General features: G+C 41.8%; 1 protein-coding gene across 2 annotated transcripts in view; it reads right to left on the bottom strand.

Annotated features, from left to right (window-relative positions):
• SUFU (suppressor of fused homolog (Drosophila)) overlaps window positions 1-14825 on the bottom strand; it is a 105004-nt gene that overhangs the window by 67058 nt on the left and 23121 nt on the right. For both annotated transcript variants that reach the window (XM_008569716.1, XM_008569715.1), the window contains exon 3: window positions 5474-5610. In XM_008569716.1, the coding sequence (XP_008567938.1) occupies window positions 5474-5610 (137 nt within the window). The remainder of the gene's footprint in view (window positions 1-5473; window positions 5611-14825) is intronic.

Genomic DNA, 14825 nt, shown 5'->3' with positions numbered 1-14825 from the left:
TATGATAAACCCTAACCTATCCCACCCCCACACCTGGAAGCCTTCACCACCTCTGGATGCTCTTCTTTCCCAGTCTCTCTCATTTCTACTTCCTTTTCCCTCCAGCTCAACTTCCTACCTCTGAGCAAACCTACCAGAGGGTAACTGTCCTCCAGCAGGTCAGGGCCAAGTTACAGGACCCATCTGCATCATTCTTCAGAGCAGGCTTCAGAGGCTGCCTCACATGGCCCCATGGCTGGACGTGGGCATCACAACCCTGACTCCACACCCACCAGAGTATCATCATTCCTCTTTCCTTTGCCTACCACTGCCCAGATGCTATATCCAAGCTTGGATGGTAAAACTGTGGATTCTATTTAGATCTGGAAAAGCAGGTCTAAACATTCCCTGTACTTGATTATAGTGCTCAGCAGGTTCTCACATGCAAAGTGGTGGGTGGAGTGTTCCACAGTCACTGGGTTTAAAGTGGACAGCATGAGTGAGGCAAGACCATCAAACAGAATTATGATGCTGATGCTATTTACACATGTAGGTGTATCTATGTACACATCAAATATAAAGTACACATTCTGTATATATGTATATGCATAATTTCGCAGAATGACCACACAGAGGGTAGACTGTGCCTACAAGTCATGAGGGAGGTTCTCTACAGCATCAGTTGAGCGTGCTCTGCTCTGAGAAAACCTGATAAGCCTAAACCCAATCTTATAAAACATTTGCAATAAGGGGCCATTATTCACACTACAAAAAGACTCTTTATCTATTAAAGGATTTACTGCAAGGTCCCACTAAACTGCATGGGCTCTACTACATTTGATTAGCATAAGATTTCACAGGCAACTATATAAATCAACTACATAAAATCAAGGAGCCAAATCTGAACTGAATTTGTTTTCTGGTCATATAACATGATATACAAAACAAGGTAATTTTATTTGCATCACTATTACTGACTTCCTGCGTGGGAGCAAGACAATGGCACCAAATGTCACCATGTCAGCTAAGGCAGGCATCTGATTTAGGAACAAGCAAAGCATTTCCTAATAGGGTTTTCACATTAAATAGGGTCTTTACTATCACTGAAAAAACAAAAAACCAAGGTATCCACCTTCTCGATCCATATAAAGTTTTTTAAGACTGAATAATAATAATTGCCAGTAATACTTATAGAATACTTACTATGTATCAGGTACTTTTCTAAGTGTTTTATGGGTATTAACTCATTTTATCCTCTCGATAACTTCCTGCACAGTTACTATTAATCATTCCTGCTTTATAGATGAGCAAATGTACGGACACACTGCCCAAGGAAGTAGTAACTGGCAGAACTAAGCAATGAATGCAGGCAGGCTGGGTCCAGGGGCCACACTCTTAAGCCACCATACTATGCTGCCCCCTTGATCTGGGATGGAGACAAGTTCGGGGGAGAGGAGTAGAGATGGGGGCCTACTTAGGCTATCGCCAATGAGTTCAGATACGACATGGTGCTGAGGATCTGCGCTGAGCAGTGAAATGAGAAAAAAAATGAAAGGATAATGTTCTTGGAAGTCAGGATAGGGGAAGGGCGGTGACTAAAAGGAGACAATGGGAGGATTCTGGAGAACTAGTCTGTTTTCTTGATTTGAGTGCTGGTTACATGGATGTGTTTGGTTTGTGAAAACTCATCAAGCTGTACAGTTATATGTATACTTTTTATAAACATATTTTCATGACTAAAAAGTTAAAAATGAAAACATGGATGAGAGAAGATTTGGGTAATATATGAATGGCTTTTGCTTCTTCTCTTTTTGAAATGCTCCAGAATGTCACGATTTTGAGCATCAGTATATGTCTAATGCAGAGTGAGGCATCACAGAGCACAGACGCCACAGGAGCCAGCAGCAACCATCCATGTGGATGACTCTCACTGTCCAGCCTGAGATATCCAGCAGACCAGATATCAGCTGAGCTATAGGCAACATGGCCTCATGGTTAAGAGAGTGCCATGAAGAGTTACACTTCCTGGGTTCAATCCTGCCTTTGTACCAGCTAGATATGTAACCTTGAACATGCTACTTAACCTCTCTGTATTGTCTTGCTTTCTGCAACTGGAAAGCTGGTATAACACAGTACCTAACTCACGGGGCTTGTCTGCATATTAAATGAGCATTTATAGTCATACATGGCACAAAGAACACACTACTAAACCTTAGCTCTTATCCTCATTACCATTTAGGGCCTTAGCTATGGTATCCTATCTTAAATCAGTTACCATTTACTTTTCTTTATCATTTTCCCAATATTTAAATAATTTACTATTATTCTCTGCCACGTTCTAAAAAAAATTTAAGTAGATTCATTTTACTTGTTATTTAAGTAGTACAATCATATTACAGAAAATCTGGAAAACAGAAACTCAAGTACTATACTTTTAGGTGTGTAGTCATCCTGCCCCATTCTAAAGAGCTTTAAGTGATCTGCGGGCACAAACTACAGTGGTTACATTAGAGCCACTGTAAGAGAGGCTATCGGTGCAGAAGGGACTGCAGAGTATAGTCACCAACGTACACTCAAGAACAGTCATAACTTATTTTGAAAATTTCCACTCCTATAGAAAAGTTAGAGAAACAGTACAATGAATACCCAAATACCCTTCACCTCGATCCACCAGTTGTTAATATTTCATCACATTTGTTTTCTCTTCTCTCTCCACACATAGACGTTTTCTTTTTTTGCCAAATCATGTGACAATTAGGTTGCAAGACATCATGTCATTTTATCCACAAATAGTTCAGCCTTTATCTCCCAAGAACAAGGACATTATCCCATACAACCATAATATCATAATCACACTCAAGAAATTTCACAATAGTACAATACTATTACCTAATATACAGTCTAATTCATATTTTTCTAATTATCCTAAAAATGACCTTTTTTTCAACTCATGATCCAATCAAGGATCACGCAGTGAACTTAAATTGTCACGTTTCCTTTAATCTAGGACATTCCCTGCCTTTTGTCTTTTTATTTCTTTCACAACACTGACACTTTTTAAGAATCCAGGTGGTTGTCTTATAAAATGCTCCACGATCTGGACTTGTCTGACTGTTCGCTCATGATTCCACTTGGGTTAAACATTTCTGCAAAAGGGCTACACAGCTGATGTTTCATACTTCACACTGCAACACGTAAGGAGGTACATAATAATCTAATTTGATCCATTACTAGTGCTGCTACGTTTGATCATTTGATTAAGGTGATGTCCACCCAAACCTTTCCGTTATAAAGGTATTCTTTTTCTCTCCTTAATAAGTAATCTGTGCAGTGATTTTTTTGAATCCTTGTGCGTATCTTGTTCCCCAACAACCTTTTTACCCAGAAGTTTTGGCAGCCACTGATGATCTCTGCCTGAATCAATGACTACATTAGTAGTTGCAAAATGGTCACTAGGGATGTTTACTGTGTAGGCGAAATAAACTCTTGCAAGTCAAATCCTATCTTCCCACAGACTTGCGTTATAATTTCAGAACTATTTCAGAATTAATTTCAGAAGTTCATCTACTTGACTCCCATCTGACAGTAGTGCATGACACCTATTTTACATTTCTCTGACCTCTATCCACCTGAGCAGGTACATATATGAATGCACTGGCATAAGCAGTATACAGGGAGTTAGTCTATACAAGCAAGAGATTGCCTAGTCTGTAGAGGCCCCTTTCCCAGAGCAGATCAAATTTCACACCAAGAAAAGTTTATTTTCATAAAGACAGTGCTATACTGGAGTCAGCTTTAGGCAGACCAAGAATGGAAAGGCAGGGATACAAAGGGCTCAGGCAGTAGACTCTTGGCATGATTTTAAAAGACTCTGCAAACTATACTGGGACAGTACCAAATTATGTGAACCAGCTGCTTTAGGCAGCTTGTTTCCCCTGACCCTGTGAATGTTACTTCTTACCGGTCAACAGTACTTTAGAGCCCAATCACTATTCCCACACCAACTGCCTCTGAATCCCATGGGAAGCTGGTGAAGAAACAGATGCCCCAATTCTACCTCTGGCCAACTCAGAGCTGGGCAGGGAGGTCTGAGAATCAGTATGTTGACAGGCTCTCCAGCGGATCTTATGAGCAGCCAGATTTGGGAACCCCTCTTTAGAGAAGACCCACTGTAGATTTCAAAAAGAAACAGATGCCCCAATTCTACCTCTGGCCAACTCAGAGCTGGGCAGGGAGGTCTGAGAATCAGTATGTTGACAGGCTCTCCAGGGGATCTTATGAGCAGCCAGATTTGGGAACCCCTCTTTAGAGAAGACCCACTGTAGATTTCAAGAGGAGACTATCCCATAGGACACATGATGGTAGATGGTAGCTATGGATCTGTCTCATAATGTGACAACAACCCTGCTAAGAACTGACTCCCAGAGATCTGGAATGAAGGCAGAGGGGTTTAACCTAGATGAACCCAGATGAGTCTATTGCACCCCAAATTTATAACCTACTTAAGGCTTGAAAAAAAGTCACTGTACCTAGAGAAGCTACCAGATCTATGGTTCTCCAAATGTAGTCTCTATCAGAAGCATCTGGGAACAACATCCCCAAAGATTCTGAGTCAGAGGTCTCCAGTGGGGCCCAGGAATATGTTTGCAACAAGTTCTCTAGGCACTTCAGATGCAGGTGGTCCAAGGACCACATTTTGAGAGACCCTGGCCTAGATGCCACTCTGTACTTATCTATGACAGTCAAAGAGCAAAAGAGTTGGGGGAAAGTACCTCAACCTTCATTTAAAGGCTACTTACAAAACCAAAGAAATAAAATCTGAAGTCATACGGAAATTCTGAGCAATTAAGCAGCCACCTAGAAACATTCAGATGATATGAAACCCTCCACAAAAAATTTAGCTTTGACATTTCATCCCACTGGAGGACTACAGGCAGGCTGAGCCAAGAGTGTGAGACCAAAGCTCCCAGCACAAAGCCCCACTTCAGGTTCCATATTAGCTCTCTCCAGAGGGGTACCAGCAGCAAAGGACAATCCACCAGAGGGCACGTGAATCATTTGAATCAAACAATATTTCTGATTGTCTGATTCAGCTTTTCCTTCACCCTGTGAGGGAGAAATCTCCTGGCAATTCTTTCTCTCGCCCAGCTTCTACCGTTAACCCAAGCCTTAGTCAAGATTAACATTTGCTTGTGGCTCCAGAAAGAGAGATGGCTAGACCACTGGCAGCAGGGAGCAAGGACCATGCTAATTACGGAAACTACAAGGGCTCAGGCTGTCAGAACAGTGGCAGGGACACCCACCTGCTGCTGGAGGGCTCAGTAACATAACCCTCTCTGCCATGACACACCAGGAAAATTAGCCACCCTCTAACTGGGGTTTCATACTCCCAGGAAAAGTCACCCACAGACATGAAAACATGCCTACGAGTTCTCAAAGCCAACAAGGCTCATGGCAAAGGGACCAGCACACCAGCCAGCTCCTGCGCTCTTACCTGACTGGAACACGTATCGGGCCAAGCCCTGCATTAGCTCTGCTGGCCACGTTGGTGGGGCAGACTCCCCTGTTTCTCTCTTCAGACGAAATGTCAACTCAAAGCCAAAACCACTGGGTCCGTCTGTTCCTGTAAACCTGAAAGAAATAAAAAGCAAATGTTTTAAGCTCAGCTACCTTAGGAAAAATGTCATCTTAAAATTCTAATTATAATTCCTCCCTTTTTTGGGGGTGGCTTCAGCATCCAAACCTTCTATTCAGTGGACTCTCCCAGGGTGTGAGCCTTGGTGGAAGGAAGGACCTCAAAAGCCTATAAGGAATGAGAATCTTGCCTCGCCCTCCTGCCAGCAATGGGTACATATATATGACCTTGGCCTGGCCAAATCCCCCTGCTGGCACTCTGAATTATGAGTTCTAAATTTTGTGGCTCTGCAACATTCCTTTCTGTATGACTGAGGCACCACTACTGAAAATCCTCCTTATTCTCGCTCCTTATTCCTTCAAGCTGTCAATAGCACCTACTTAGTTTGCTAAGGATGCGTGTCCTGTGAGCCACCAACATGTCTGTGTGCTCTGTGAAGACAAGATCCTTTCTCCACTCCCATCTCCACTCTTCCCCACAAGGGTACAATCCTCAGGCTGGACTGGCTGGTCTCCAAACTCAGCAATTGTGGATGGGTCCCAAGGTAGATTCCAAATACTGGGTGGGCCCATATTCTTCCTGAAACCCAGCAGAAGTAACATTTACAGGGCCACACGAATCATCTATCAGTACATGCTCTTCCTGAAATCTGGCTCTCCATGTTCATTCTTCAATCACTAGAACCCAAGAGAGACACAGTTTGCCCTCCTATCCCATCCCCTGGTGACCCAGACTGATGAGAATTATTGTGTCTGTGGCTACAACTCACCAAAGTGACAATGAGACAAGGTAGGAATGCCTGCCTCCTTATCTGCTAGGAAACACTCAAGCTCTGAATATCAAAGCAGTCCCTGAAATGGAATTTTGCCAGAAAGGGCAATGATGCGGATCAGAGAGCTGGGCCTGGCTGGTGGGGTACCACAACTTCCCAGTAAGGGAAGTGTCTAGGGAGGGGTTCCTGAGAGCTGCATGAGGCTTGCCAGCACAGGAAGAGTTAAAAGTTAAAATACATTCATGATATAATTTTCAGTAATTATATCTTGTACAAACATGAGCTACAATGATTATACACATGTAAACTCCTCAGCATACAAACACAAATCATAAACTAAGATGACAGCCAACACCTCTTCTGCTAGCCACAGTTCCCAGAACAGGCGATCAGAGGAGAGACTTCTCAAGGGCTGACGATGTGGTTGATGCCCGATCCTGGGATTCCACATAGCTTTTCCTTATCATCACCCCAAGAGGTCAGGCCAGAGACTATATAGAAAGAGATTCCAAAGTCTCAGAAGCTGACATCAGTCCTAGCCTTGGCTTTGTGTGCCTAGGTGAACCTGGCCCTGCTGTACATTACCCTTGAGAAGCTAAATTTTCTAATGGATTGAAAAGGAATCCTTAGAAATTATCATGGTCAAACCCAATCACATTTAAAGAAATTGTCCATGGTTTGCATTTTCTCCAGGTATCTAGCAACATGGGAAGCATAATCCATTTTGAGGGTACCCACGTGGAATTTTGGAGACGAGGCTAGGAAGTAAAAGCTTGGAAGGACACCACATAAAATATTTTATTTTCTTGCTGAATTGCCCTGTTTGGGGTCAATTCAGTGCAGAAAGGCTGAGGGACTATAATGGAAGATTGACTCCAATTAAAACTGCAAAAGAACATGGGTCACTAGGGCAAAGGGAAGATTTCAAGCTGCCACCAATTAGAGGTGGCTTTGTAAAATGTATTAGACCATTACTCCAGGGCTTTCATCTTGGGCCAAAAAAAAGAACATGATTTCTAACCACAAAAACTTGAGAAACAGACTAAATAAACCATGTTTCTCTTGGGCTGTACAATGGGGAGAAGCCTCAGACGCAAAGGAGACATCACTGGATCATGTGCATCCACACAGCACCACCTCACTAAGGAGGGCTGTGTGCACATGTGCGTGGGGGTTCATGTGCACACACGCACATGTACACCATCTGCCTCCACACGGGGTGCTTTCTGGGCCAGCTCTGTGGTGGGCAGGCAGCCTTCGCTTGACTGGACGGGAGGGACAGGCCCAGCCAGATGGTCTCCACCTGCATCTGATTACCACCCACCAGGCTGGCTGGATGCAACCTCTAAACTCTGAAACATGAGTTTGGAATGGCCTGCCTCAGGATAAACACACAACCCAGAGCCTGTCAGAAGTTCTCTTTTTCAAAGTAGGCACTCAGGCAATAACCAAATGACAAGGTCATTCAGTCTTTAAAGTCTCCTGGAGGGGCCTAGCTTGGTCTGGACTTTCTCACGTGAGGGCTTCTCCAGCCAAAGTGGTTTTGTCTGACCTGAGAATGAAGGCCCTCCTAGGGAGCAGCTGTCTTTCACATCTTCTGAGGAAGGAAAGCATGAGAGGAAATTGGCTTATGCTACAGAAGGTGGGATCTGGGTCAGAGCAAGGAAATTTTATAACACAGAAGACTGCTAAAATAATGGCTGGTGGTAAATGGGGCCTGTGGAATTTCTTCTTAAAGGGATTTTTGAAGGAATAAATTAGAGACTCTCTCCAATCTGGTAGGGTGGGGGTGAGAGGTGTCTCGTTGCAGAAGGATGGATGACATGAACTCTCAAGATTGTTTCCAGCTCAAGAAACCTTGATCCTGATCACTGGGGTGTCCAGAAGAGAGGCTGGCCTTGCCCCAGCAGTTTGACAAGCCTACATGACGGCTGCACTGCCTCAATACTAACATGAATCTGCTGACAAGAGGAACCCACACTTTGAATCCTAGATACACAGTAACCTGCCCAAAGGTCTTCCCCAATGCACCTCACTAAGAAGGTATCAATCAGCCTCCAAGAGGTCAAAATGACCACTAAGTCCAGGCAGGACATAAACAGGAACCCAGGGGAGACTTTCTATAGGAAACACACAGCTACAGACACAGAAAGAGCTGACTTAAAAGCTGGCATCTCATGCTCAACACTGTTAGTTATCAGGCAGATGCAAATCAAAACCACTGTGAAATACTACTCCACATCTTCTAAGATGGCTAAAATAAAAGACAGTTAATAACAAGTGTTGACAAGGATGTGAAGAAATTGGAATGCTCATACATTGCTGGTGGGAATGTAAAATGATGGAGCTGCTTTGGAAAAGTAGTTTGGCAGATCCTCAAAAAAAAAAAAAAAAGCAGAGTTATCATACGACCCAGCAGTTCCACTCCTAGGTATATACCCAGGAGAAGTGAAAACATGTTCATACAAAAACTTGTACATTAATGATCATAGTAGCAATATTCACAATAGCTAGAAAGTAGAAACAACCCAAGTGTCCATCAATTGAAGAATGGATAAACAAAATGTGGTATACCCATACAATGAAATATTATTTGGCAAAAAAAAAAAGGAATGATGTACTGATACTTACTACCACATGAATGAACTTTGAAAACATTATGCTAAATGAAAGAAGCCAAATACAAAAGGCCACATATTGTATGATTCCTTTTTTTTTTTTTTTTCCAGGTGGCTGGCCAGTACAGCGATCCAAACCCTTGACCTTAGTTGTTATAACACCAGGTTCTGTCCAACTGAGCTAATCAGCCATTCCTTTATTGCATTTATATGAAATGTTCATAATAGACAAATCCACAGACAGAAAGTATATTAGTGGTTTCCAGGGGCTGGGGTGAGGGGGAAATGGGGGAGAAATTGCTAGTGGGTATAGAGTTTCTTTCTGGGGTGATGAAAATATTCTAGAATATTTTGATAGTGGTGATGTATATTCACAACCTTGTGAATATACTAAAAACTACCGAATTGCACACTTTAAAATGGTGAATTTCATGGTATATAATTTTTTTTTTTAATGGCATCTCAGATGCGTCTACATACTAAGGGAGGCAGGCCAATGATGCCAGTGAGCCAGGTCTTTACCTGGCTCTACCTATTAATAACCACTACAATTAACTGAACCACTAAAATTAACTGAACACTTCAGTTTGAGGCCTTAGACTAAGCACTTTTCCTATGTCATATCATTAGCTCTACAACAATTCTATGATTCAGCCATTGTTATCCTCATTTAACTAATGTTTGAGAAATACTGAGGGAGTTTAAGTAATGTTTCATAAGTCACAGGGCAATCAAGTGATAGAGCTCAGACTTGAGGTCTGTCTCATTCCAAAGCCTGTCTTCTTATTGCTGTGTAACCATAGGCAATGCTGTATGATCTCTCTGTGCCTTAGTTCCCTTTTCTATAAAATGGGGATAATCATATTAACAGTAATTATTTCATAGAATTATTATAAGGATTAAATGTGTAGAAACAGTGCTTGGAACTGTGTGTTATAGCACTTCATTGTCACTAAGTAAAAGAAGCCAGAAAAAAAAAACCCCATATATTCTTTGATTCCATTTATACAAGGATACTTCAAAAAGTTCATAGAGAAACAGAATTAAAAGATAATATAGGGGCCAGCCTGTGGCTCACTCGGGAGAGTGCAGTGCTGATAATACCAAGGCCATGGGTTCGGATCCTATATAGGGATGGCCGGTTGGCTCACTGGCTGAGCGTGGTGCTGACAACACCAAGCCAAGGGTTGGCTGAGCATGGTGCTGACAACACCAAGCCAAGGGTTGAGATCCCGTTACCGGTCATCTTTTGAAAAAAAAAAAAGATAATATGAATCTTTCCATGAATTTTTTGAAGTACCCTTCTATTATATGATAAATAATATAATTTGTAATATAAATTATATTTATATTATAGCAAATGTCCAGCATATGTCAGTGGTTGTCTAGCATTGGGAGAGTGGGGGTAAGTGGGGATTGACTGCTAATGGATATGGAGTTTCTTTTTAGGGAAATGAAAAGTTCTAAAATTAGATTATGTTGATGGTTACATAACTGTGAATATACTAAGAAACACTTGATTGTAAACTTTGAATGAGTGAACCGTATAAGATGTGAATTATATCTCAATAAATTATTATTTTTTTAATTTGGAAAAAAGCCAAAAACCTGATGAAAAAATTCACAAACTAGATATAGATATTGATAGATATGAATATATAATGAGGTTACTTCAAAATGTTTGTAGAAAAATAGAATTAAAAGATAATACAAATCTTTTCATGAACTTTTTGAAGTTCCCTCAAAAATCCCTTAGAAGTATGACCAGATGTTCAAGCTCACTCATAATGAGACATGCAAATTAAAACGAGATACCATTCTCATGTATAAGATAGGCAAAAATTAAAAAGTATGAGATCACATTCTATTGGCAAGGTTGTAGGAGATGAGGCACTCCCATACATTGCTGGTAGGGTTACAAATTAGTATAACCTTTGTGGAAGAGAGTTTAGCAATACATAACAAAACTACATATATGTTTATCTTTTGACCTGGCACTTCTAAGAATTTGTAATTGCAAAATATCAGGAACCACCTAAATGCCCATTCATAGTAGAGTGTTTGAAGAGTACCATGTGGCTATAAAAAAGAATGAAGAAGTCTACAAACAGAGATGGACACTGTTAAGTAAAAAAAATCAAAGCACTGTAGCATGCTTCTGAGGAAGAAAGATGGGAAGATAAGAAAATTTACATATAGCTCATTAGTGCAAAAAGCCACACAGGGAGGATAAATCAGAAAGTAATGAGATTGGTCAGCTACATGCAATAGGTGGGAATGAGGTGGAAAGAAGGACTGTGGGGGATGGGCAGTGGTGGTGGGAGTAACATTTCTCTGAGTATATCTTTTTGTATAGTTCTCACTTTTGGATCCATGATAATGCTTTCACATACTCAAAATAAATAAATAGAATCAATGAGGATGGAGGAAAATTCTAAAATGTAATACAAACAGAAATGAAAGAACCTAACTATATTTCAAATGAACAATATAACCACACTGAAGATGGAAAAAAAAAAAATGAATAAGGCAAGAATCATCAATGGATGCTAAAACCATTGGGCAAAAAATGTGATGAGAAACAAGATATCAACAGCCTTAAAATGCCTTTCCACAAGATACTTATTAATTACTAATGGATAAGCAGTAACTTTACAGGAGAGAAACCTGGCAGATACTGCCTTAACCAAGTAATCAAAATAATTAGACATCATCAACAGTAATTAGACAAATCAACATCAAGTGCCTCCTGATATGATCACTGAGAAGGGGCATAACACATGTGATATTTCTACCAAGAAATGCATACCCTGATTATAATCTTATGAGGAAACATCGGACAAATACAAATTTAAGGACATTTAGAGAGAATCAAGATGGTGGACTAGATGGTCTCCAGCATCACTCTCTCCCACAATCAACCAATTTACTACTATTAAAAAGCAAAGACTGCCAAGCTGGGGCTACTAGAGCTCAGGGGAAGAAGAGGAAAAACCTATGGAATTCATAAAGGTAGGAGAAGCTGTGATGAGAGAGAAACAAGGGATAGCTCCAACCGTTTTGAGTCCTGGCCATTTCAAGGCTGGCCCTGGTGAGCACACGGAGCAAGAGCTGACAAAAACCACAGCTGTGCCCTTTGTGTGAAGTTGCTTGGAGACTTCAGGGGAGAGGAGGGCTTTAGTGGCCCCCAGACTAGCAAGACCATGGACAGAGTTCCCATGGACCAACATAGGAGCAAGGGGCCACAGACAACTGAAAAAGTGAGCCATTCAAAGGTTGGTAAGTCATCACATGGCACTGGCACATGGCCCATCCCATGGGAAGTGTATGGAGTGTGGGGGGTAGGGGAGACTGGCCCACCAGGGGAACATTGAAGCACAGCATGGACAACTGATCTGCCCTCCAATCAGCACAGGCCCACTCAGTGGAGACTGATCAGGAATACAGAACTGCAGGGGGTGCAGTTTGCTGAAAAGACTTAGGCCCAGACCAGAGTTTCCACATAACCTCACAAGACCCGGCAATGCTTAAAAGGTCAACAATTAAAACCTGAGTTACACAAAAAGCCTTCCCCAGAGAATCAGCAGCAAAGCAGCAATTTAGCTCAATCACAGAGCTCAAGTGCTGATTCCCACAGGAAGTTCCCCCATTTTAGAAGTAAGCAAAGAATAACAGATTAATTCCAGTGCAGAGTTTAAGTGGTGGGGGTAGCTAATAATCCAACAGAGAACTGAAAGAAAACACAAAAAACCCACAGATCAAAGTTCTGATATTAACCAGTAAAGGTCTAATACCACCAAAAAACACCTATAAAACCTAGAAGAAGGGCCGGCCCGGTGGTGCACTCGGTAGAGTGCTGCACTTGGGAGCACGGCGGCGCTCCCGCCGAGGGTTCAGATCCCATGTGGAGACCGGTCTGCTCACTGGTTGAGTGCGGTGCGGGGGCGACACTGAGGGTTGCGATCCCATTGCCGGTCGCGGTACGGGCGCGACACTGAGGGTTGCGATCCTGTTACCAGTCACGAAAAAAAGACAAAAAGGAAAAAAAAAAAAAAAAAAACCTAGAAGAGCGGAAGCCCCCCAGACTCACAAGCCGGAGGGGGGGCCACCGAGGGCCTCAGCCATGCCTCCCCGACATCTGCATCCAGCCCAGCAACAACCAAGCCTCCACAGAAGACCCCCAGGCTCCTGAGGCAAGGTGGGCAGGGCTGGAGGCCTCAGCCACATCCCTCCTCCCTCCACAACCAGGCCAGCAAAGAAGCCAGCAGTGAACCAGCCCCCTCCCTACCCCCACTTTCATCCTCCCGCCCCCACTGCTCTGCAACAGTATCTTAGAATGTAAAAAAATAATACTAATAAATAAATAAATAGTTTTTTAAAAATTTAAGGACATTCTATAGAATAATTGACCTGTACTCTTCAAAAGGTCATGAAAGACGGAGAAAGATTGAGGAACCATTTGGAGGAGTCTGTGAGACATGACAATTAAATTACTAAAAAGGACTTTATCCTGAACCCCAGGACTCTGGAATGGCTAAAGTAGGGTGATCAACTTGTCCTTGTTTGGCCAGGACTTTTCTGGCTTTAGAAGTGAAAGCCCCACATCTCTGGAAAAACCATTAGTCCCGGACAAATTGGGACAATTGGTCGACTGAACCTGAACTGTCACCATCTGACCGAGACAAAGCAAAATGTTGCCACATTTTTAATTTTAATTTTTCTTCTTAAAAAAGATGACCAGTAAGGGGATCTTAACCCTTGACCTGGTGTTGTCAGCACCACACTCTCCCAAGCGAGCCACGGGCTGGCCCTAAATGTTGCCATATTTTAAAAGCACCAAATATGCATCAAGAGCCACCAAAATGTCAGTGGTAAAGGAGCAGAGTCTCTGGAGCCAGACTGCCTATGACTAAGTCCTGGCTCTGCCACTCTTCCTGGCTTTGTGACCTTAGGCAAATCACTTATCTTCTCTGTGCCTTAGTTTTCTCATCTGTAAAATGTAGATATGAAGAGTGAACTCTGATGTAAACTATGAACTTTGTGTGACAACAATGTGTCAATGTAGGTTCACTGATAGTAACAAAGGTACTATTCTGGTACAGGATGTTCATAGTTGGGGAGTGTGTGTGGGGGGAGGAGTGTCAAAGGGTATATGGCAACTCTCTGTAACTTCTGCTAGGTTTTGCTGAGAACCTAAAACAGCTGTAAAAAAATTAAGTCTGCTTAAAAAAATGGTGATATTAGCAGCTGTCATACGGTAGTTACTTAAATGTGTATATATATAAAATATACATAAAACACAACAGTACCTGGAACATAGCATCAATAGAACACTTGTTCTATTGATAGAACACAGTGCTATCTAAGTGTTAGCTATTATCTATAGCAGTAGTTACCAGTTCTGAAAATTTACCCTAAGAGAATAGTGTTCTATTTGGAAAAAGCCTTCTGCATAAATATATTAAATGATATTTATAAGATTAAGAAATAATCTAAATGTTCTATAAGTAGGGCTATTATATAAGTTCTGGTGCACTGTGCAGAGGGACATTGCATTGTCACTAAAAATGAGGGTTCTGAAAGTAGGAGGACTAATCTCTAAGCTTTGAGAGGGAAATGGCTCTCTCTCCACCTCTGACTAGTGAGGAGGAACGGGTAAGTTTACATCTGACCCTACTCTATAGCCTGTGTTGTTTGTTGTTCACCGATAGTTAACTATTTAAAAACTCCTTTTATTATTTTTTTATTTTATTTATTTTTTTCGTCTTTTTTTTTTTTTTTTTTTTTCCCGTCTTTTTTTTTTTTTTTTTTTTCCGTGTCC

The sequence above is a fragment of the Galeopterus variegatus genome, unplaced genomic scaffold (assembly GCF_000696425.1).
Source record: "Galeopterus variegatus unplaced genomic scaffold, G_variegatus-3.0.2 Scaffold525, whole genome shotgun sequence".
Lineage (NCBI taxonomy): Eukaryota > Metazoa > Chordata > Mammalia > Dermoptera > Cynocephalidae > Galeopterus > Galeopterus variegatus.
This window is presented reverse-complemented; position numbering and strand designations above follow the sequence as displayed.